General features: G+C 46.4%; 1 protein-coding gene across 2 annotated transcripts in view; it reads right to left on the minus strand.

The window, feature by feature from the left end:
* MOCOS (molybdenum cofactor sulfurase) overlaps nt 1–24,836 on the minus strand; it is a 56,641-nt gene that overhangs the window by 29,045 nt on the left and 2,760 nt on the right. For both annotated transcript variants that reach the window (XM_030337020.1, XM_030337019.1), the window contains exons 2-8: nt 21,416–21,505; nt 18,298–18,364; nt 16,760–17,401; nt 14,503–14,579; nt 12,203–12,402; nt 5,386–5,502; nt 3,605–4,063 (exon numbers count right to left, since the gene is read on the minus strand). In XM_030337020.1, coding sequence (XP_030192880.1) covers nt 3,605–4,063; nt 5,386–5,502; nt 12,203–12,402; nt 14,503–14,579; nt 16,760–17,401; nt 18,298–18,364; nt 21,416–21,505 — 1,652 coding nt within the window. The remainder of the gene's footprint in view (nt 1–3,604; nt 4,064–5,385; nt 5,503–12,202; nt 12,403–14,502; nt 14,580–16,759; nt 17,402–18,297; nt 18,365–21,415; nt 21,506–24,836) is intronic.

A 24,836-nucleotide genomic window follows, 5' to 3' on the forward strand; every position in this document is an offset into this window, starting at 1 on the left:
AAAATTTAATGTGTTGGCTTCCCCCTTCTTCCTTTTTTCTTCCTCTTCATCTGAGCCAAGCTTTCAGCCAGTGTGCACGTGCTAAAGGCGAGGGGAACCCCAGTAAGATGGGGTTTGGTTACATAAGGTGGAGTTGAGCAAATAAACATCTCTTGAAGATATGGAAGCCAGGTTTCTCACAGGGGTTGCAAGTATGGAAAGGGGGATAGATAGAATAAACTCTGCGGTGTTGGAGTGAAAGTGGAGGTGTTAGTGGGAAATCAGGAGCATGGCTAGCTGACATAGGTGATAGACGGATAGATAGATAGATAGATAGATAGATAGATAGATAGATAGATAGATACAGATGTGTGTGTACACACAAGTATGAAGAGTATTCCAAAAGTCTTAACACATACATATATGTGGTAGACAGAATAATGGTACCCCCAAACATGTTCACATCCTAATCCCTGGAATTAGGCAAAAGGGACTTGCAGGCATGATTAAAGCTGAGGACCCTGAGATGGGGAGAGCTTCCTGGATTATCCAGGTGGGCCCAATCTCAGCAGATAAGTCCTGTTAAAAGTTTACGATAATTTGTCACAGCAGCAAATATTTCTAAGCTCTGTACACTGAGAGGGCTTGGGAGTAATAACATCCCAGAAGCAAGAATCAGACCTAGCAACCAAATATATGTTTCTCAGCATCATTTATTGTCTAATATAAGAAGTGAAGTGCCTTGATGAAATTGTCAACTCCATTTCTCAGGCAGGGGAAATACAGAGTGAGTCTAGAAGCTATTGTTGCACCAGAAAGTAAGGGAATGCTCAAAGAATGATGGGGGCATATCAAAGGACACAGGATCTGACTTGAAGGAGCTCCTAGTGGCCAAGTCTGTGGCAATTTAAGCATCACAATAAATATTGATGAGCACCTGGGTGGCTCAGGCATCCAACACTTGATTTCAGCTCAGGTCATGATCTCACGGGACATGATTGAGTCCTGTGTCTGGCTCTGTGCTGAATGTGATGCCTGATTGGGATTCTCTCTCTCTCTGCCTCTCCCCTGCTCATGTGCGCATGCTCTCTCTCTCTCAAAATAAATAAATAAACATTTTTAAAAATAAATTAAAAAATAAGTACTGATAATGATGAGTTGTAACTTTTTGAGCAAAATAAGAATACATGAGTTCATGCAGATACAAAAAGAAAGAGAGACAGAAGAATTAATGATGAAGTAAATATGGAAGAAAGAAAGGTCTATCCTATAATAGAATACCTACTGATAAATCTAGAAGGAATGATAGAATTTCTTAAATTACCATTTTGCAGTCATCATACCAATGACTGATTTAGGCACTGATGTAGGTTGCCCACCAATAGATGCTAAATCTAGTGAATAAAAGTTTGACAAGGAACAGGGTATTTACATGTTCTCAAACTATCCCTCCATAAACATTGGTTAATTATTTATTAATGAACTTAATAGTTGAGAAACCTGGCAGATCCCACGTTAAGCAAGTGATAAAAGTTAAGTCACCAGCATTGGAACAAATCAACAGTATGTCTCCTTCTGGGATGCACTGAGAAAGCATAGTATGACTCTTACAGAATTTCTGCCCAAAATACAGAAATCATAAGGAAACCTCAGATAATACCATCACATGGGTGGTTAGGAGGACTTGGGAGGTGACGAGGTCATGAGGGTGGAGCTGTCATGTGATTAAAGGTCTTATAAAAGAGGCCCCAGAGAGCTCTGCCACATGAAGACACAGTGAGAAAACTCTATGAGGGGCGCCTGGATGGCTCAGTCGGTTAAGCGTCTGAATTCAGTGCAGGTCATGATCTCACGGTTTGTGAGTTCGAGCCCTGCATCAGGCTCTGTGCTGACAGCTCAAAGCCTGGAGCCTCCTTCAGATACTGTGTCCCTCTCTCTCTCTCTGCCTCTCCCCGACTAGTACTCTGTCTCTCTATCTCTCAAAGATAAATAAACATTAAAAAAAAAAAAAAAAAAAAGAAAAGAAAACTCTATGAATGAGAGGTGAGCCCCCATTGGACATCAAAACTGCCAGCACCTAGATCTTAGATTTTCAGCCTCCAGAACCATGAGAAATAAATATTTGTTGTTTACAAGCCACACAGTTGATGGTACTTTGCTAGAGCAGCCTGAATGGACTAAGATATCCATCCACCAGAACTCTCTCGTACACCCCACGTCTTGCCTTGTTGGCCCTTATCACCAGTGTGATTCTATTCATAGGTGGTGTTTGGTCCTGTGTCTGTTTCCCTTCTGAGATGTTGCACTCTCTGAGGGAAGAACAATTTCCATTTGCTCATCAAAATGGTGCTGGCCCAAGGCCTGGCAGGTAGCAGGTGCTTGGTATGCAGTTGTTGAATGAGCAGATGGATAGAAGACCTTTAGCAAACCTTGTTGAGTATCAGTGTCCCCATCTGTAAAATGGGACACTAATTCCCACCCAGAGTATCTCCCCTATGTGGCCGTCCTATGGAACATGACCTGTCCGTGAAAATAAGAGTGCTGACACACAGGGGAAACATGGACTCCACATCCTCCTCCATTAGAGAGTGAAGGTGAACTTGCCTGTTTATGGTCTCCTTAGAGCACAGGCTCCCATGGGGCCACCCTGAAAGGCAGGCCACAAACAGCCATGACCATGATATCTCTGACTAGGAACCAGCAAGCCTGTTATCCCAGAGCCTCAGGAGTCTGAGACCTTTGCCTGGGACTTGGGACACACTCAGATTATAGGAAGATAGCCTCGGTTTGGCCATAGAGGGGTATCAGGACTGACTGGTCAGTCTCAAGACATAATGTAGTTCATATCCACAGGGAGGGTTGAGCAGAACAAGTCACATAAAAGCATTGACCCAAGGAATCAGCAGACCTGGGCTAAAATCTTTACTCTATCATTGGTTACTAGGCAAAGTACCTAACCTCAATAGCCCTCAGGCTCCATATCTATTAAATGGAGATGACATTACCACACACTGCAAATTGTTGTTTTATTTTTTTTAACTTTTTAAAAAATATTTTATTTGTTTTCAGAGAGAGACAGAACATGAACAGAGGAGGGACAGACACACACACACACACACACACACACACACACACACAGAATCCGAGGCAGGCTCCAGGCTCTGAGCCATCAGCACAGAGCCTGATGTGGGGCTCGAACCCACGAACCGTGAGATCATGACCTGAGCCGAAGTCAGACGCTCCAGCGACTGAGCCACTCAGGCGCCCCACATATTACTGTTTCAAAGATGGAACCAAACAAAGCAGGTAAAATGCTTCCGCAGGGAACCAGCACATACACTCGGTGAAACTTACGTCCATAATTATGCAGAGTAACTAGGTATCCACCATTCAGAAACAGGGCCTCTCAGGGGTCCTAAGCAGAGCCATGTTCAAAAGTCAGCCCAAACCAAGAGAGGCAGGAGAACTACTCTTCATATGTCACAATACTCTGAATATTATTTTGATTTTCTGCATGCTTTGCTTTCTGTACTTTTTTCTTCACTTTATCAAAACAATGTCATAAAGTAAACAAACAAACAAACAAACAAAAAAGCAGTCTCTGTGCTGCCATTAAAACCCTTACCTCAAATGCAGCACAGGATTTAATCGGGTAGAGGTAAAGGTTGGTGATGACACGTGGCCCAAAGCCCCCATCCAGGACTCCTGCTGCTTTCTCTGAAGGGGTCTGCTGGGTTCTGGTGGCCATCGGCAGAGGTGGGCGCAAACCCACTGCAGCCACAGTGGTAGGCAAGTCGTTGGAAACCCCAGAGTCTGTGGGAGCATCTTCCTGAGGTGAGGAACTACATCTGTCCACGGTGGCAGGCACAGCGTCCTGAGCCTCGCTCTCTGATGGGGCTCCCACCTCCCCAGGGGTGGTCTGAGGAAGAGGCTGGCCATCACACTGGTGCAGTTGCATTGCTATGATGAACCTGAGAAAGGCCTGAGCATCCTCAAGTATAGACATATATCCAAAAGAAATCCTCACAGATCCTGTAGGATGCCCATCTATGAGGTCCACATCGTCTCCACAGACGTGACCAGCCTAGAATAAAAGGGAAATAAGTCATTCAGAGTGACTCATTCCTCAGGGATAAATCAGAAATGGTTTTGTAGAAGAAAACTAACCCAGGAAAACAAAATGGCCAACACTAATACGTGGTGTGTGCCTGAGGCAGGATTTCCTGAGCACAAGGACTCCCTTTCTAGAGTCTCACTTTGCTCAAGTATAAATTGGGGTCAATACCAATCTCAAGGGATCATTATAAAGTTTAAAAGAAATACATCAGGGAAGGCATTTACCCAGAGCCACACACAATACCAACCCACAGATCCCTCAAAAGATGGACCGAAGTTTCAGAAGCACTATGGGTCAGCTTCTTGGTCTACCCAGGGCTGTGGCAGGAGAAACACCTTCTGGCTGCTCCCTGGAGCCTCCCTCAGAACCAAAGGGAGGGCCGTGTCCCTGATAGCTGTCCTTGACAACAAGGCCAGACAGACATGCTCCCTCTGGGAGTGACCAGACGAGGCCTATCCAAAGCCAAAGGCAGGCTGGGTGCTCCTACTGGGAGGTGGAGAGAGAAAGGCAAAAAGTCCCCAAGCCTCTCCAAGCTGGGCTGCCCAAGGTCGGTCATTGCTCTGGCCACCCACCTCCCTCAGTACTGAACCCAGGCCAGCCACCCAAGAGCTGGGGCCACAGTACTCTGCAGGATCAAATATTATATCTGGAACTGCATTTGTTTGTATTCCGGGACTTCCTCTCTCTTTTGAAATAAAATCCAGTTCGTGGTTGGTTGGGATCTAGTATATACAATATTTAATGACAACAAAAGAAACTCAAGTTAGAAACTACTCCAAACTAAATAAGAGTTCTTTGCCACTTGAACAATTCTTATCTTTGCCACTTGAACTATTCTTATGAAATGGTTCAAAATATTAGCTGTACCCTGAAGTGAAAAACCTCAGCCAGGAGGAGAGGCAAGGATGAGAGGATTCTGGGAGATGCAGACTGGCCCCTGGAAGAGTTTGTCCCCTCCCCCAGCGATGAGCTAACTCTAGTGTGGAGATGTTCTGGTAGGACTGAACTAGGTAAGGGCCCTCTGCACATAGAAGCACATTCTTGCGTATGCTTGCCCCCTGTTAACACCCATATTCTGCCTTTAAATTTTTGCCCTCAAAGCAAAATATGAATGCTACAGCGGTGCTATGTTTTCTTTTTTTGTTGACCCCTTTTCCTTCGCAGATCCACAGGGTGGGCTCGGAGAAATGAGCCCAGCCCACAGAACCAGCCCTCACCCCAGCCATGAGACCAGCCTCCAGGGTGGCTGAAGATGCCACCACTGGGTCTTGCTGAGCACCATTACCAACCTCAAGATGCCTCCTGACCATCTCGTCGCTTATCCCCAGGTGCCTCTGGCAGGCCCCAGTGTTACAGAAGCAGCCAGTTCGCACATGGATGTTGTAAAGACTGGCCATCTTATCCACCTGTGGGGTCAATAGGACACGAAACCAGTGTTAAGGATGTCGCTTTATTCTGATCACCTGCATCAGTATCTGGACCTCTTTCCTAACAATAAAATGAAAATATGAGCTTGGAATTTTGCTCCCAAGTGCCATAATCTGTCATGGGTTTACTAAAATGTCACTGATAATTACAGTTTATCCAGATGGATTATAATGTATGCTTGAGAAAACTGAAAATACAAAATTCAGGCCAAACTCCCAAGTTAGGAGCTTATGTTTCAACAAATAGTACCATTAAAAATGAACAGAAGATTCGAATAAACATTTTTCCAAAGAGGACATACGAATGGCCAAGAGGTACATGAAAAGATGTTTAATATCACTAGTCATCCGGCAAATGCAAGTCAAAGGAACAATGAAATATCACTGCACACCTATTACAAAGAAAACAGAAATAACAAGTGTTAGAAACAATGTAGAGAAAGGGAACCCTCATGCTCTGTTGGTGAGAATGTAAATTGCCACAGCCTCTGTGGAAAACAGTTTAAAGGCTCCTCAAAAAATTGAAAGTAGAACTACCCTGTGATCTAGCAATCCCTTGTGAGTAGTTATCTGAAGAAAATGAAAATATTATCTTGAAAATATATGTGCACCCCATGTTCCTCACAGCATTACTTACAACATCTAAGACATGAAAACAACTTAAGTATCTATCAAAGGATGAATGAATAAAGAAAATTGGTATACAGTTACAATGGAATATTTTTCAGTCATAAAAAAAGAAAGCAAGGAAATTTATCATTTGTGACAACATGGATGGACCTTGAGGACATGATGCTAAGAGAAATAAGTCAGACATAGACAGGACATGAGTGGGGGGATGGGCTAAGTGGGTGATAGGCATTAAGGAGGGCACCTGTGATGAGCACCAGGCATTACAGGTAAGTGATGAATCACTAAATTGTACTTCTGAAACCATTATTATAATATATGTTAACTAACTTGGATAATTTTTTTTAAAATCAGATACAACTTTAAAAAAAGGCAAAGACAAATACTGTATGATATCACTTATAGGTGGAACCAAAAAAAAAAAAATCAAACTCATCAATATGGAGAACAGACTAGTGGCTGTCAGAGGTGTGGGTGGGCAAAATGAGTAAAGGTGGTCAAAAGATACAAACTTCTAAACTTCTAGTTACAAGATAAATAAGTCCTAGGGATGTAATGTACAGCATAGTGACTATAATTGACGATACTGTTATATGTGTGTTTGAAAGTTGCTAAGAGAGTAAATCTTAAAAGTTGTCATCACAAGAAAAAAAATGTGTAACTATGTATGGTGATGGATGTTAACTAGACGTACTGTAGTCATCATTTTACATTGTATACATATATCAAAAAATTATGTTGCGCACCTAAAAGCAATACAATATTATACGTCAATTTTATCTCAATTTTGTTTCAATTTGACAGAGACAGTGCCAGTGTGCATGCAAGCAGAGGAGGGGCAGAGGGAGAAAGAGAGAGAGAATCCCAAGCAGGCTCCCTGCCCAGCATGGGAGCCTCCGATGTGAGGCTCGATCCCACGACCCTGGGATCATGACCTGAGCCAAAATCAAGAGTCAGACATTCAACCGACTGAGCCATGCAGGTGCCCCAATTTTATCTCAATTTTTTAAAATAATAACTTAATTTTCTTAAACATGGCCCACATGCTCCCGTGAGATTTGCAGCTTGGACGTGGAGTGGCTCCTTGGCATCCTCTGCACAGGGTTGATCACAGAGCAGTCCCCAGCTGAGCTACCCCTCGGAGCAGCCTTGTCGGGGCACACAGCCTGGCCTACACACATTACTGTGTTGACACTGTGCATTATCAATTTGCTCCCCATCATGTCCCTCACTCGGGGTTGAATCGCAGAATTGCTGTTCAATCTAGAAGTTTCAAGGCTCAAAGGCAGGGCTAGCATGAGGGATAGTTGCCGGGTTCCTCTGGCTATGAGTCGAGGGATCCATTCTCCCAAGGGTCTAGGAGCCCGATGAGAGTCCTCAGCCTGGGTGACTTAGGCTAAACTCAGGGGAGTCACCTAACTGCATTTGGGAAAACAAACACGTCGTGCCCAGCTGGGCAAACCGTTGAAACTTTTCTCCCTGGGAATTCACAATGTAGGGTGGCCAGAGGCAGCCAGGAGCCGTACGGTGCTCTCCACAGACCACAGGCCACCACACGACCAGCACACGCTCCCAGCCAGGCTGTGCACAGCAATGGTGCCTCCCACCCTGTTGAGACCATGGCTGTCTTCATTTTAGCTGTCTCGCCTGGACTGTCAGAGAAGAAGCCATTGTCTGGGTTGAACTGAGGGGGACTCAGGAAAACAACTCTGCTCCTTTACTCTGGGCAAATAGCTCAGTGACGTGGAGGCCTGCTAATGAAATCCAGATGTCCCCTGGCTCTCTGAGCTGAGACCTGGCAGCACCACTGGGTCTGGCCCACTCCATCTCCAGAGTCAGGTGGTCTCCATTCAACGGGCAGCTGCTACGGAAGTCCCCTCATTGCCCCACCCCAACTCCTGCCAAGTGGAATTAGAAGGCTCCAGTGGCCACCCCACCCCCACCCCACATTCACTGTTCCAGTTACCACTGCTGCGACACAAGCCACCAAACGTGGGGGGATAAAGTAGCAGCCATTTTATCGTGCTCACAGCTACAGTAGGTCAAGAATTCAGAAAGAGCACAGAGGAGTCACTTGACTCTGCTCCATGATTTCTCAAGTCCCAGCTGGGAAGTCTCTGAGGCTGGGAGTGACATTGTGTCTGGGGGTTGGGATCATCTGGAGACTTACTTATGCATGTGTGTGTCTGGTCCCCCAGCCAGGAAGGCTCAAAGCAGGACTGCCACCATCATGTCTGTGCTTGGCCTCTCCACATGGCATGGCTTCCTCACAACATGGCAGCCTTAGGATAGAACTTCTTACATGGTAACTTGGGGCCCAAAAGTGGATGCCCCGAGGAATAATGCTGATGTGGCATTGCTTTTTCCACCACACAGCGTCACCTTCTGTGGCACTTTACTGGTTATGAGAGAGTCACAAACCCATTGAGATTCAAGAAGAGAGAAGGCCCCCATCAAGAAGAGGATGTGGTGCAAGAGGCTCTCTGGGCCACACCTACGCTTCCTCCTAATTCCCCATCATGAGGCAGTACCCTCTCACCTTGAGCCCTATGGGATCCCAGCCTGTGCCCAGCCAGGTGAAAGAGTTGGTTTCTGCTGCAGGATGAGCACTGCATCCTGGAAGGCAAGGAACCAGCCTGACCACAGTGCACACTGGAGCCTCCCCGCCCAGGAGCCTTTATGCTCACTGTTTATTGAGCACTTGCTTCATACCAGGGCCCCTTGCTCAGGCAGTATATACTATATCTCATTTAATCCTCATCAGCAACACTATCAGCAGGGTACTTAGTTATCCCCATTTCATGGAGACTTGGAGAGCTTACATTAACTTGCCCAAGCTCAGAGAGCCAAGCAAAAGGCAGTCAGAATCTGGACCCACATTCTTAACCACTGTGTAGAGTGACTTCCACAGTGGGGAGAATGAAATTAGAAACCCTGGCTATCAAAAACGAGACCCTTGGAGCACCTGGGTGGCTCAGTCAGTTAAGCGTCTGACTTCGGCTCAGGTCATGATCCCACAGCTTGTGAGTTCAAGCCCTGCATCGGTCTCTGTGCTAACAGCTCAGAGCCTGGAGCCTGCTTCAGATTCTGTGTCTCATTCTCTCTCTGCCCCTCCCCACTTGTGCTCTGTCTCTGTCTCTCAAAAATAAATAAAAATGTAAAAAAAAAAAAAAAAAAAAAAGAAATGAGAACCTAAAAGCTTCTTACAGAAAGCTCAATTCTTGGGGCACCTGGATGGCTCAGTTGGTTGAGTCTCTGACTTTGGCTCAGGTCATGATCTCACAATTCATGAGTTCAAGCCCCACGTCAGGGTCTGTGCTGACAGCTCAGAGCCTGGAGCCTGCTTCAGATTTTGTGTCTCTCTCTCTCTCTCTGCCCCTCCCCTGCTTGTGCTCTGTCTGTCTGTCTGTCTCTCTCTCTCTGTCTCTCAAAAATACACATTAAAAATTTTTTTTTAAATTTTTTTTTTTTTCAACGTTTATTTATTTTTCGGACAGAGAGAGACAGAGCATGAACGGGGGAGGGGCAGAGAGAGAGGGAGACACAGAATCGGAAACAGGCTCCAGGCTCCGAGCCATCAGCCCAGAGCCTGACGCGGGGCTCGAACTCCCGGACCGCGAGATCGTGACCTGGCTGAAGTCGGACGCTTAACCGACTGCGCCACCCAGGCTAAAAATTTTTTTAAAAAAAGAAAGAAAGCTCAATTACTTTACACATCCCGTGAAAAGAGAGCCAAACCCCACCATGACACGTTTGATCTTTCTAAAGGCCACCAAAGTCCCTGTGGAATTTCCACATGGTGAAGTGGCCCAGGAAAACCATGCTGGACTTTCCTGAGCCGGCACAGTTGGTCACGCCTCAGCCACGGAATCCATTCATGATACGAGCCTCCTCTACAAACGCACAGAGGGAGAAACTCATCCCATGTCTGGCCTCGGGGAACCAGAATCCTGGTAAGGTCAGCGGGGCACCCAGACAGGAAGCTCTCCCCGCCTAGGCTCTTCCTTCTCTTCGAGAAGTCTCTGGGACAACGAGGAATTCTTTCCCTGCTCTACCTGCCACCACACATGTCATGGTCACCCGCCTGCCCTCCTCCACACCTCGAGGGAAGTACAACTTATTTGGGTCCAAGAATGAAACTTACTTTACCCATCACCCAGAATAACACATTTAAGAAGGCAAAACTTTTACTCTTGATGCATTTTCCATTTTCCACCCGCCCCCTGCCCACCACCACCAAAAGCATTCAAAATTGCCTGTTTCTTAGCGGCGTCAGGCTGCCAGCGTATAACTAAGGGGTGTCTGCACTGTAAACCCACCCAAGAGACAACCTGTGGTTGTAGAGGGTCCACTTCCAGATACAAGTAAGAATGAACACGTCCCCAGAAGAATATTTCTCAACTGTGTTCCTCAGATAGTTTATGGCTATTGAGAAGGGGTGGAGGAATGATTCCTTGAGAAATTCTGCATTTAACAAAGGTGATAGGGAGTATGGCTTTCAGGGGAAGATGAACACCTTCTTCCAAACTTCTCTGACCATCGAACCTGCTCCTCACAGAGCTGCTCTAGGAACCCAAGCTCTGGGAAGGGCCTTGGGCTCCCCATCCCCGCCAGTCTGTGACAACACATCTGGTGACCATCTATCGCCATGGCAGAGTGCCTGCTATGCCTCTGGACATTTTGATGGACTGAGCAGTGACCAGCTTACTCAGTTATGGCAAGGACCCAAGCAGTTCCCAAAACACAAACCACTATTTGCACTGTTTTCATGGGAAAAATAGATACAAAGGGTATTCTGCACAAACTATGTTATAACTGAACTACTAAATCTTTCCAACTCATAATATGCACGAACTATGGCAGAAACAAGAGCTTTTGTGGTACTAAGGACAGCACTTCTGCTTACCATAAAGAAAGAGTTCTGAATTCCAGGTTTGAATTCAGAGTTCTGAATTCAAAGACCTGGTGGTAGCAGGCCCATATTGTGTAATGCCATGATACCATCTGATGTATCCCTGGGACTACCGTGCTGAATATACATGAAATGACCTCGGACGTGGTATTCTGTCTACACTGCTTTTCTGTCTACATTGTTTTAGGGTGTCTTCCCTTGCTGGCAAGCTGTCAGCTGTCACCTTCCAGTGCTATCAAGGACTCGGACCTTCTCTCTCCACGCCTGAAAATGACCATTTCTGGCTGAAAAAAGGGAGAGCTGGTAAACTAAATAGCCACACCTGTTAGAACGGAGTGCCTATGAGAGTATAGAGCCTCTAAGGAAGGGCTGGGCCTCTCCAACCATGCACGGGCTGCCTTTCTCACAGCTACTGCAAGGACTCACAGACCTGGACTGCAAATGTCAGGGCTCCAAAAGGCTGCAGAGTTCCAGGGGAGAGAAATTCTGTTGTGAACAGGTGCTCAAGGTGACAAGAAAACCCACCTGGATATACATACAATGGAACACTACTCAGAGATGAAAAGGAACAAAATCTTGCCATTTGCAACAACATGGACAGAACTGGAGGGTATTATGCTAAGTGAAATAAATCAATCAGAAAAAGACAGATATCATATGTTTTCACTCATAGGTGGAATTTGAGAAACTTAACAGAAGACCATAGGAGAAGGGAAGGAAAAATAAGTTACAGAGAAGGAGGCAAACCATAAGAGACTCTTAAATACAGAGAACTGAGGGTTGATGGGCATGGGGGGTTGAGGGGTCAGGGAAAATGGGAGATGGACATTGAGGAGGGCACTTGTTGGGATGAGCACTGAGTGTTGTATGTAAGTGATGAATCACAGGAATCTACTCCCGAAGCCAAGATTACACGATATACACTGTAGGTTAGTTAACTTGTCAATAAATTATGAAGGGAAGGGGAGGGAAGGGGAGGAAGGGGAGGGAAGGGGAGGGGAGGGAAGGGAAGGGGAGGGGAGGGAAGGGAAGGGAAGGGAAGGGGAGGGAAGGAAGGGAAGGGAAGGGAAGGGAAGGGAAGGGAAGGGAAGGAAGGGAAGGGAAGGGAACGGAAGGGAAGGGAAGGAGAAAACCCACCTGGGAATAACCAATAATGTTCCCACTGTGGTCGAGAACATTAAAATTGATGACAGGACCCTGCACCTCTGGGCTGCTGAATTCAGAGTCGCTGTAAATCCGCACCACAGGGGCTCCACTGGGGTACCGGAGAGCACACAGGGCAGTGTAGGTGTACTGAGCCAAGGTAAAGGTGTGCTGCTTTATATTCTCCATTCCACCTCAAAAGCAATTGTGAAATGTCAGACAGAATCATGAACTTTCCACGTAATTCATTCAGTCATTTTTAAGAACACAAGATCATTCTAACTGGCAAAGCTGGACCTCAGATTAACAATTGTAAGTACGGGTAAATATGGTGTGGTAGTGTCCATATGGTTAATGTGTAGGTCTGGGGGACTGAACAACACCTCACTGTTGCTGTTTCCGTGGAATCTTCCATAGGAATTCCTGTCATCCTCTTTGTTTTCTTTCTTTAATAATGCCACTTAAGCATTCGGAGAATTTAGACCCTTGGGTTACAAATGGCAAAAAAGCACCACCTTATCTTTAGAAGTACCTCTTTTTTTGCTGTATCTTTAACATTTAAATCATTTTTTGAGAGAGAGAGAGAGAGAGTGCTCAAACAGGAGAGAGGGGTAGAGGGAGAGAGAGAGAATCTCAAGCAGGCTCCACCCTCAGCGCAGAGCCCAACACGTGTTTCAAACCCACGACCCTGAGATCATGACCTGGGCCAAAATCAAGAGTCAGATGCTCAACCAACTGAACCACCCAGGCACCCTCAATGTGTAACTCATTTCAATAGGATCCAGATCAATTAAGGATACATGTTACAGCATGGGTGAACCTTGAAAACATTACGTAAAAGAAGCCAGACACAATAGGACAAATACTGTATTATGCCTCTTATCTAAGTGCCTAGAAGAGGCAAATTCATAGAGACAGAAAGAACGGAGATTACTTGGGTCTGGGAGGGAGGGGAAATGGGGAGTTACTGTGTAGTGGGTTTCAGTTTGGGATGATGTAAAAGTCCCAGGGATGGTCAGCGGTAGATGGCTGCATAACAATGTAAACGTGCTTAATGCCACGGAAATGCACACTAAATTGGCTACAATGATGCATTTTATGTTATGTGTACTTCACTACACATTTTTTCAAAGGAGCAATGAGGTAGGAACAATCAGGGGTTTGCCTTATGACAGAGCAGGTATTGTCAGTCCGCTTTCCGAGGCGCCCCTGGAGCTATCAGACCTGTATCTTGCTGTTCGGCCATCTATTAATATCTTTCTGGGGAAAGTGCTCATTTCTCAGTGCTTGTTTTTATTATCTCCTCTTTGTCCTGGATGCTGTCTGTTCACTTCCCTGTATTACCATCAGTGCCACCCTCCTCTCCCGTGAAGCCTGTCCGTTCCCTCCGCGCCCGCCCGGTATTGGGCTCAGGCTGAGAACCTGCAAGGTCCCGTTACTGTGACAAAGGAGAGAAAGGAAGGACTGCCTAATCTTTAAGCCACACCCCTGGCTCACCACCACCCCGCCTCCATATGGAGGGTGCAAGCAGCACCACCCAGCTCTAGAAGCTCAGCCTCTGGAGGAGTGCCCAGGAGCATGACGGAGGGCGGGTGCCTGGCTCATGAGGCATAGGTTCTTCTGGTCCTATGTGTTTGTGTCAGGCCCCACACGATGGGGAGTGGCATCTGTGTGTGTGTCAGCCCACAGTGAGTGTCCCCACCTGCCCAACACCCCAAATACTTGCCGGGACAGACAATGTGCATCACTACAAAGCCCAGCAGCAGAGACAGGGGCTCGGGGTTAGGCATTATTACGGCCTAGGCCAACCCTCCCAGTTACAAGGTCCCTGGCCCTGGAGAAGGCACTTAACTTCTCTGAGCGTTAGCTCTTCATCACACAGTCCCCCCCGCCCCCCGAGACAGGAGGGAGGACCCAGCAAGGTAACAGCAGAATAAGGTCTCAGGATCTGTAACCATTCCCAGACCAGGGACCAAGGGTGGGTCTTCTGCTTCTGTGAAGTGGCTAATCTCCTGGTTTGGAACGTCTCTTACTGGTTAAAATGTTCTTTTAACTGACAAAAATTAAAAAAAAAAAAAAAATGTGGTGCAGTCTCTTGCTCTTGCCTCGGAAGTCATTCCGAAATTCTTTAGAATTAGCTTCAACTGCATTCGCTGTACAGCTGCCCTGTGCCAGCCCCTCGCACAGCCCCTGGGTCCTTATCTAAATCACACCCGTGCCGGGACACCCTCAAGGACACAGGCACCCTCAAGGACACAGGCAACGGGAGCAACTGGATAAAAGGATCCACTGACCTGTGAGGCGCTCTAGGGCATCAAACCCGTGTTTTAGTGCTATCACGTCAAGGAACGAGATGGTGCCATCTTCAAACCTGGAACAGTGAACAAAGCAAGCCGAAGCTTTCAATGGAAGGAAATATTGTGCTTTGTAGTTTAATATTCTAGGGAGAGGATTTGCTCAGAACCCTGTTACTGCAATCTTAATTTCCTTATAAAACTAATGTATTATGAATTAGCTATATGACTCAACAATTAATGAATTAACTATGAATTAATAATGATAATAAGAGGTGCCTGGGTGACTCAGTCAGTTCAGCGTCTAACTCTTGATTTCAGCTCAGATCATGATCTCACAGTTGTGAGTTCAAGCCCCACATCAGGCTCTGTGTTGACAGTGCAGAGGCTGCTTGGGATTCTCTCTCTCTCTCTCTCTCTCTCTCTCTGTTCTCTCTCTCCCTCCACCCCTCCCCTGCTTGCACTCTTTGTCTCTCAAAATAAATATTAAAAACTTTAAAAAATAATAATGATAATGAATTAGTCAATAATGAATCAATTACTAACTGGTTAATCACCAGTGAATTAATAAATAATCTCTAATAAATTAAACATTGTTAGCCAATAATGAATTAAGTTATCGATATATAGTAAATAATTATACATTAACCAATAATCAATAGACTCTTGGAAAAAAGCAAAGGTTTGTTTGTTTGTTTGTTTGTTTGTTTGTTTCCATCAATGGTTGTACATTCTTGGGTTATCAAACAAGAACATGGTCGGGGTACATGTTCAAAACATATTTGGTTTGGGTATTAAATCTCTCGAGTTCTAGTCCTAAGTCCACTAGAAAAAAATGAGACTTCTAGTGGTGAATAACCATTCCGCTTTCTAGGAATCTTGGTGCAGCACCAGCCGTGAGGCAACCCGCCCAGTCGAAGGCCAGAGGTCTGGTCCAGCTCAGGCCACCCCCATCCTGTCCGGTAGGCACTGCCCCACTTCTCCTGGCCTCCACACGTTCCTGTTGGCTCCATAAAGTTTGAGTTGTCATTGTGATCTGCCTTTAATTTATGTGATGCTGTGCCTGTCATTCTCTTCCCGCTTGGTTATACTACTCACTATGTTATCACACCCGGATACAAAATGTCTTACAGCAGAGTTCCTGTTCCAGAATCCCCCAGCTATGGATTAGTCCGAAATAAAAGAGACACCAAATAGCCCCACTGACGCCAACTCTATCTGGGCACTTCACCTATATGAGCTCTCAATAATCGTAGGCTTTCAGAGACCCACTTTATAGGGAAAACTAGGTGCAGAGATCAAGTCATACACCCCTGTCCCCACTGCTGCTGGTGCGTGATGAAGCCGGGATTCACTCGCCAGCAATCCAGCTCTGGGGCCCACAGATCTGACCCATGACTCTACCGGCAGGGACACGCCCCCATCCGCAGAACCCTGAGTCTCCACCTGGGTCTATGGGGGATCTGACCCCCTTCCCATCCAGGCTCCGGGTCTTCTCAGGCACCAGCAGGGTCACTAGCCCCCTGGCCCAATCCCATGGTATTCCCCGCTGTTGGACCCAGCAGAACCCTGGGTCAGCTGTCACTTTCATCCTCTCACGCATTCGACCTCATGGGTCCCAGCCATCACCCTGTGGGAGAGCTCCTCGGCCTGCCCCGCACCCCGTGCCCCGCAGCCTGAGGAAGATGCATACACCAGCAAACCCGGGCAGAGGCCTCTGCCACTTGCAGGCAAGTAGCTCCCTGCCCCCAAACTTCCCTTTGTCACTCACAGGGCTCACAGAGCCTGCTCACAGCACCCCACATGTCTGGTGGCTTCTGAATTAACTAATTCTTCTTGCCAACCAGCCACCAAGCTGAGCAGATTCCAGCTGCTGAAAACCAGCTGTGCCGTCAACATGCATGCACACTTGTTCCAGAAGATGCCATCTTTTTAAAAGACCGCTTTGATAAACTGTGGCACCTCTTGCCTGTGCTCTGGGGAAAGGCCCAGTGGCCGACCCTCCTTACCCTCCTGAGAGCCCTTCACGGCCTCCGCTTGCAGCCCTTGTCCTCTCACAGCTCTGGACAAGCCCGCACACGGGGGCCCAGTTCACTGAGCTGCCTGGGGCACCCTCCAGCCGACCTCTGCCTCCGTCCCTGCCTCCAAACCCCCTAATCCTGGTGGCCGAGCCCAGTCCCTTGCATGATCCTATAGGGGACACATGCCGGACCCCTGCCTGGCTGAACTCCAGCCAGCCATTCCCGTGGCGAGTTACCTTTCAGCCACCGACTGTCTTGGGATATAGAAGTCTTCTCCCGCAAGGTACGCAGCGGCCGTGCCTCCTCCAAAGTAGGTTTTCCTCAGCAGAGGAGCCACACGATTATTCACCAGCAGAGCGCCCAGGCCAGTGGGGAATCCAAAGATCTTATAGAAGGAGAGGGGGACAAAGTCGGCCTGGTGAACCGACAGGTCCAAAGGCGAGGTGCTCACGTAGGAGGCCGCGTCAAGCAACACGAACCACTTCCCAGGCACGCTCACGGGGCACATCCGCCCGGCCTTGACCTCTCCTATCCAGGACAGGGGGTATCTGGTTCCGGAAAAGTTACTCTGAGCAGGGTAACAAAAGAGGTGCGGGAGCTGGCAGTCAGGGTCACTGGCAGCAGTACCCCGTGTCTCCGCCGCGCACACGTCCTCCGGCCTGACTGGGATGGAAGTGACGTTCATGGCCGTGGTGACCTTCCTCATGCCCACCACGGACGTGTGGCTGTCGGTGAGGTAACAGAACCGACTCCCGTTGCTCTCTGGGCCCGGGGACACCCATGGGAAGGCCTCTGCCACCAGTTTAAGAGCAGCCGTGCTCCCTGCCGTGAAAATCACGCTGTAGTCCTCTGTGGAGGTGTGGAAGTGCTCCAAAATCCTGGAAGAAGCACAGTATCATGCCAACTCCTTGGTCTCACTAGTGTTAAACGTCCAGTGGTAGCTGCGTTTCTACTGAATGTGACATCTCTCTACCTTCACATCTAGAAGACCCACACCGGCTTGGCCACCCTCGAGCAGTTAGGGCAGGGGCCAAGCGGGCCGCAGGAAGAGCTGACGAGCAGGTTCAAACTGGCAAAAGCACCTCCCGCCTCCCAAGTCCGCACCCTCCTAGGACAAGGCAAAAACCCACGATGATTGTAATCCCAGGACACACTCTCTCCCCGGTCAGCTCTCTGTCTCCGCCACGGCAAGTGGTAGGTCACCAACTTGTTTCGCAGCACTTTTAATACGTGGCAGCCCAGCACCACTTTCCAGTTGAAAATGACTTGAAATTATAAGAATTGAAGGAACGTTAGGCACCCCCCGGAAATTACTTACGAAAACTAACTATTCACCTGTGGAAAAACATAAAGAGTTGTCCGAGGCGCGCATACTCGTAAAAAGGTTGGGTGGGCTGGGGATGAGTAAAACAAGGCGCCTAATGAAATGCAAAAGGAAAGCCCAGACGGAATGTTTTTCTTCTCTCTGAAGGTGAGACTTGGGAAGTGGTCGCTCCTTGTCGCTCTGGCCCCCGGGCACCCTAGCACCGGCCCGAAGCCACCTGAGACGGCCGTGAGCGCCTCAGGGCCACCCACCTGCGCTTCGGCTCCGCCTTGCTCCGCACCCACTGTCTCTCACCTTCCCGTCGTCCTCTGCCCCTGATGTTCATCATTGTGCACTTGACCATTTAGCTGACCGTGATCTTCCCGAAACCTTTGTGGGAGGCGGTAAGTGGTAGGAAAGCAGCCCAGCCACCTGGGGGCGCCCCCTCGGGCTGGCACCTTTGCCACTCACCTGTAGCGCACGTGCTCCACGGTGTCATGGGTGAGCTTGCTGCTGATGTTCTGGCTGTGAGGGTTACCTGGCAGGTTACAGAGAAAGGCCATCAGGCCACTACTTGTGTCTCTCTTCTTGTGTCCCTGCCAATCCTCTCCCTCAGTTTCTCAAAGAGTTAAGCATACAACCACTGTCTGACCCAGCGATGCCCCTCCCATACACTCAAGGGAGGTGAAAACATACATCCACACGAAGAGTCACGCGAAGAAATGCTCACAAGCAGGTTTGTTGGTAAAGCCAAATCCTGGGGACAACATGAATGTCTATCGTGAGCAGACAGCAGATAGCTGATGAGCAGATAGGCAAAATGTGATCTATCCACACAATGGGAAAGTAGTCACAATAAAAAGGAACCCACTGGCTAGGTCACGAATGAACCACAAAAACATGTTCACTGAAAGATACCAGACACAAGGCGTCACACAGTATACGATTCCATTTATATGAAATGTCCAGCAAAGGCAACTGTACAGAGAGAGATTCAGAAAGTAATGGATTTAGTGGTTGCCTGAGACTGAGGGGGCAACAGGGATTAACTATAAATAGGCATCAGAGATCTTAGTGGGGGAATGAAAATGTTCTAAGTGATTTATAATGATAGTTGCACCACTTGGTAAAGTTACTAAAAATCGCTAAATTGTACATTTGAAATAGATGAATTTTATGATATGTAAAATAAAATTCAATTTTTTTAAACCAACCAACCAACCTCCGCCCCCACCTAGTAAAGCAAGATGGGATCGGGGAAGAACATTCTGGAGCTGGAAGTCAGCTCTCAGGCAGCCAGACCAATGCAAGAACCTTTTCTACAAGTTCCCTGACAGGTGGTTCTGATAATTAACTCCAGGGAACCAAGCACACAACTTCAGGAGGCTGCCCTTTCTCCCCGCCCCCTGCCGCCCGCCCTGCCCCCAACCATGAGACAGAGCCATGAATGCCACTTAATCTAAGTCCCCATCTGTTGCCCTGCATTCACACCCCTGCTACTGACATCATTCCCACAGAAACACATCTATCTCCTCCAAATATATGAAAGGGACCATCACATCTCCCCTTAGCCCATTCTCAAGGCTAGAGTCTCTCCTAATTTCTTTTTTTTAAGATTTGCTTAAATGTTTATTTATTTATTTTGAGAGACAGAGAGAGCAAGAAGGAGAGGGACAGAGAGAGAGAGAGAGAATCCCAAGCAGGTGTCATGCTGACAGTGCAGAGTCCCACACGGGACTTGATCTCATGAACCATGAGATCATGACCTGAGCTGAAATCAAGAGTTGGATGCTTAAATGACTGAGCCACCCAGGCACCCTAAGTCTCCTAATTTCACTTGTCAATTTCTAGTTCTCCTCCCTCCTTGGATGCCCCATGAGTGTGACCCATAGTATCATTACCTCCTCAAAACATGGCCCCCAGACGAGGACACAGACCTCTCAAGGGGCCGGATGTGCAGGGGTGAGGCACAAGCATTTCTCAGGAGCAGGACCACAAGACCACATTAACACAGTCTTGACCTTTTCTGTTTTAGGGTTCGTTTGTTTGTTTTCTCATATATACTGTCTGGTCACACTGGATTTCTGGTCATTGAAGCCACCAATGCTCCTTTTCCATATGCACTAGTAACCCAGGGATGTGGTACTTACCCTTGCTTCCTCTCACCACCCTGGTTTTTAGCTCAGCACCATCAGCACTACCTACAGTCTACAGATCGTCACCTCTCGGCACCTTTCCCACAGCTAGGACAATTGCAAAATTTAAGGAAGACTTGTGGGTCCCTTTGCAAATCATGGGGTAAAATCAAGATAAGGTCCCTCAGTGACATCTCCCCTACAAACAACTCCCCAGATTTAAATATCTGCTGACTGCCCAGGACCTTAGTGTGGCATGATAGGATTGTCATGAACTGAGGCAGTCTGCTAAGGGATAAGGGCTTGTGCTCTGGAGCCCATTGGCCTGGAGAGCCACTCCCCCAGCTCCAGCGCTTTCTGACTGTATGGCCTCTGGTTAGCTGCCTCCCTTCCCTGGGCCCTCACCTGTAAAACAGGAGTGATGACAGAACCTGTACCTTAGCTTGTTTGATAACAGAACCTGTACCCTCGTTTGGCTGGAGAATGGAGGGAGAGAGAAGAGATCAAGCATTTGGAACAGTGCCTGAAGTGTATAGTGAGTGTTCAGGAGAGGGTGCTCGCTGCTATTACCATTAACAGCCAGAGCTGTTTTTAGTTCAAGCTCCCTTTCCATGCTTATCTCCTCATCACACGGTGCTGCTGATTAATGTCCTCCAGGACTGCCCATTGTTTCTAGAATAAACATCAAACTCTGCAGAGCACCTACAATGCCCCTACCTACCTCTCCATTCATGTCTCCACCACCCTCCTCCCCTCCTCTGTGCTCCGGGGCTAATTCCTGAAACCACTAAAGGATCTTGGTTCATGCTACTACCTCTGTCTGGAATACCCTTCTCCTCGTGCCCAAGTGAATCCCTGCTCATCCTCCAGTCACCCCTCTCCTAAGGCAGCTTTCTCTGACACTCACACTGCCAGCCCTGTCACTCTGCAACCACAGACCCCGTGGTATCATGGGCCTTTTGTTCACAGCCCTTCAGATAGTTGGTCATTTACATTCATTTGGAGCTCACTTGATTAAGGTCCTGTCTTGACCAGATCACAGTCCACGAAGGCAGGGCCTGTGCTTCCTCTGTTTTCATTGTCGCACCGTGCCCCCCACAGTAAAGTGGCTCAACACACATTTCTGGAGTGAAAGAATAAATGAATGTCCTTCCCACCACCCCACCCTCTGCACAGGGTCATCCTGTCAAACACAGCAGCTTTGTATTTCTGTGCCCTTCTGACACTGACCCCTTCTTCTGGAAGTAAACCTTGTGTCCCTGAGCCGATCCTTCCTATCCTGGTCACACATGTATCATAGGGACCGACCTGAGTGCTTGCTTGACACCCTTCTCCCATGGGGTCTATTCAGCACTGTTCTAAATAAATCTGATATTTATTAAGCAGAGATAGATCAGCTGAATGTTGTTGGCTACTATTCATATAAAAGTCGGTTTGGGTGTGTTTTTCTTTACCATAAACATTTTCCATGAGATCATTAGTGAAGCTTGTGAGCTGACTCTGGGGGAACAATGTGGCTCCTGCATGGTCAAGGTAGACGGTTCCTGAAAGAAAACACAGAATCAAGCTGGGGTTATTGTCCAGAGGTATTCCACTCATTTTACCTAGATGTGATTTGTGTGAGCTTGAGCAGTGGGCACCACCAGGCCACTGATTTCTCCAAGCCTCTTGATATGAGCTTCTTAATCCAAGGCATGGGCAATGCAAGATTGCACTTTCAATACTGAATGACCTTTAGAGCCCCAAGCAAGCCTTCCTGATTAACCAGCTCTTTTATGAACCTGGAACAGCATCCCACACAGAGGAGGAGCCCAACAGACATTTGTGATTAATGACAGTAAAGCAATTTCACATTATGACTCACTTCCTATCTGGGATTTCCTTGCCTCTTCCCTGGTGGGCGAGCCCTGATTATGCTTTCCCACAGTGAATTCTATATCCCTCAACCCGAGAACAGCTTGGAGAGCTTTGGAGATGACCAGGAATGTAAATGTGCTTTCTAGCTTCTCTCATAAACAGAGACAGGCAAATTTAGATGAGAGTGAGCTACGAAGGTTTTCCCATCAGATGAGGGAGACCAGATGGCTGGATAACTCACCGTGTGTGCAAGGGTACTGGAACATGGGCCAGCTGGTACATGGCTATGGATAGGAGGCTCCAGTGATACAACTTCTTTAGGCACAGCAATTTGGCAATATCGTCCACATTTTAAAATGCAAACCCTCTTTGACCTAGCAACTCCTCTTTTAGGAAAATACCTATGGTTTGTGAACTGGCCTGCACACGAGGACATTTAGTGCAGCATTGTCTGCAATAGCAGGAGATTGGAAATGACTTAAGTGTCCGTGAACATGTGTTTAAAATAAAGAATTCTTACACCTCCAACTAGTACTTTATAAGTAGACATGGAGCAAACTCTGAGATGCATTTTTCAAGAATATACAATATGAATAGATTCATTCCTTCTTTCATTCACTTAAATGGGTTTTGTTGTTGCTGTTGTTGTTGTTGTTGTTCTTTTATGCAAAATAGATTTTTTGGTGTCTTCTTTTGTTAATGTTTATTTATTTTTTGAGAGAGAAAGAGAGAGTGCGGGGGGTGGGGGAAGGGCAGGGAGAGAGGAAGACAGAGGATCTGAAGAAGGCTCCACACTGTCAACAAAGAGCCCACAGAGCGGGGCTCAAACTCATGAACTGTGAGATCATGACCTGAGCAGAAGTCAGATACTTAGCAGAGTAAGCCAGCCAGGTGCCCCTTTTTGGTTTCTTTTATAACATCTTTTTTGAGATATAATTCCCATACCATAAAATTCACCCTTTTAATGGTACACTTAGCAGATTCATAAACCATTCATAAACCATTCATAAACCATGACCACTATCTAATTTTAGAACATTTTCATTCATCCCAAAAAGAGAGCACATACTCATTACCAATCACTCCCCAATCCACTCAGCCCTAGCCCCTGGCAACGACTAATCGAACTTCTGTCTCTACAGATTTGCCTATTCTAGGCATTTGATATAAATGGAAGCATGCAAAAGTGGCCTTTTGTGTCTGGCTTCTTTCATTTAGCATAATACTTTTAAGATGCATCTGTATTTTCAAGGTGCATAATATGTTCATTTCATTCCTTTTTAGGACTGAATAGTATTCCATTGTGTGGATGTACCACATTTTGTTTATCCACTCATCTAATGATAAACATGTGGGCTGCTTCCATTTTTTTGACTATTATAAACGATGCTATCATGACTATGTGCAAGATGTGTGGGAACATCTGTTTTCTCCCATTTGGTGGGTTGTTCTTTCTTATTGGTATCCACGGAAGCATAAAAGTATTTAATTTTGATGAAGTCCAATTTGTCTATTTTTGTTGTTATTGTTGCTTGTGATTTTAGTGTCGTAAGAAACCATTGCCTAATCCAAGGTCCTGATGATTTTTGCTTATGCTTTCTTTGAAGAGTTTTATATTTTTAGCTCTTTCGTCCATTTTTAGTTCATTTTTTAATACAGTGTGAAGTAGGGGTCCGCCTTCATTCTTTTGCATGCCAGCTACCCCAACACTATTTGTTGAAGAGACTACTCTTTCCTCTACTGAATAGTCCTGGCCTTCTGTTAAAAAGCAACTGACCATAGACCTATGGGTTTATTTCTGGACTCACAATTCTACTTCATCAGTCCACACATCTATTTTTGTACCAGTTGTACGAAATGGTACCACCAAAGTTGTACCACATTGTTTTGATTATTGTAACTTTATATACATTTTACTTATTTTACTTTTATGGGAAATGTGAGTCCTTCAACTTTGTTCTCTTTCAAGGTCGGTTTGGCTATTCTGGGTCCCTTGCATTTCTGTAAGAATTTTAGAATCAATTTATCAATTGCTGCAAAAAAGTACCTGGGACTTTGATCAGAATGTCAATCAGTCTATAGGTCAGTTTGGGGAATATTGTCATCTTAACAATATTTAGTCTTCAAATTCATGAATACAGGATGCCTTTCCATTTATTTAGGTCTTCCTTTATTTCCTTGGATGGCATTTTGTAGTTTTCAGTATATAAATTTTCTACTTCCTTTGATAAGTTTATTCCTTATGTATTTTGTTCTTTTTGACGCTTTCCTTTATTTCATTTTCACAGCTTTTCTTGCTAGCATCTGGATATCAAGTTGATGTTTGTGTATTGAGCTTGTATCCTATAACCTTGCTGAACTTATTTTTTAGTTCTAACAGTTTTATATACGGATTCTTTAGGTTTTTCCATATACAAGATTGTGTCATCAGCCAATGGAGATGTTTCACTTCTTCCCTTGCAATCTTGCCTAACTGTCCAAGTTAGAACCTTGATGACAATGTTGAGTAGAAATGGTGAGTCCAAACATCCTTGTCTTATTCCTGCTCTTAGGGGTAAACCTGTCAGTGTTTTACTATTAAGTATGATATTAGCTGTGGGTTTTTTGTAGACAGCCTTTATGAGGTCATTTGATTTCCTAGTTTATTGTATTTTGATGTTCAAGATATGTTTATTGAGTACTGACCATGTGCCAGGCACTGTTCTAAGTGGAAGAGACACAAAAGTAGACAAAAGAGAGAAGCTGGTATGATAGTGACAGAGAAAGACAAACAAATGTAAACTATGTCAGATAATGAATGTTACGGCTCAACTGTGTAATTAAAAAAAAAGTACACCCTTACAAAAATATAGACCACAAGTCAAAAGGCACACCAGACACGAGTAGCAGGAGCTGACCCTGGGGCCGTCACCATGGCCGCAGCTGGAGTGAGCGGGACTCCCTGGGCATTCTTTACCCTCCTTTGGCACCTTCTGAGTGCTGTGTAAATGTACTACCTAGTCCAAAAATTTAGTGTTA

Source organism: Lynx canadensis, chromosome D3, assembly GCF_007474595.2.
Source record: "Lynx canadensis isolate LIC74 chromosome D3, mLynCan4.pri.v2, whole genome shotgun sequence".
In the NCBI taxonomy this organism is placed as follows: Eukaryota; Metazoa; Chordata; class Mammalia; order Carnivora; family Felidae; genus Lynx; species Lynx canadensis.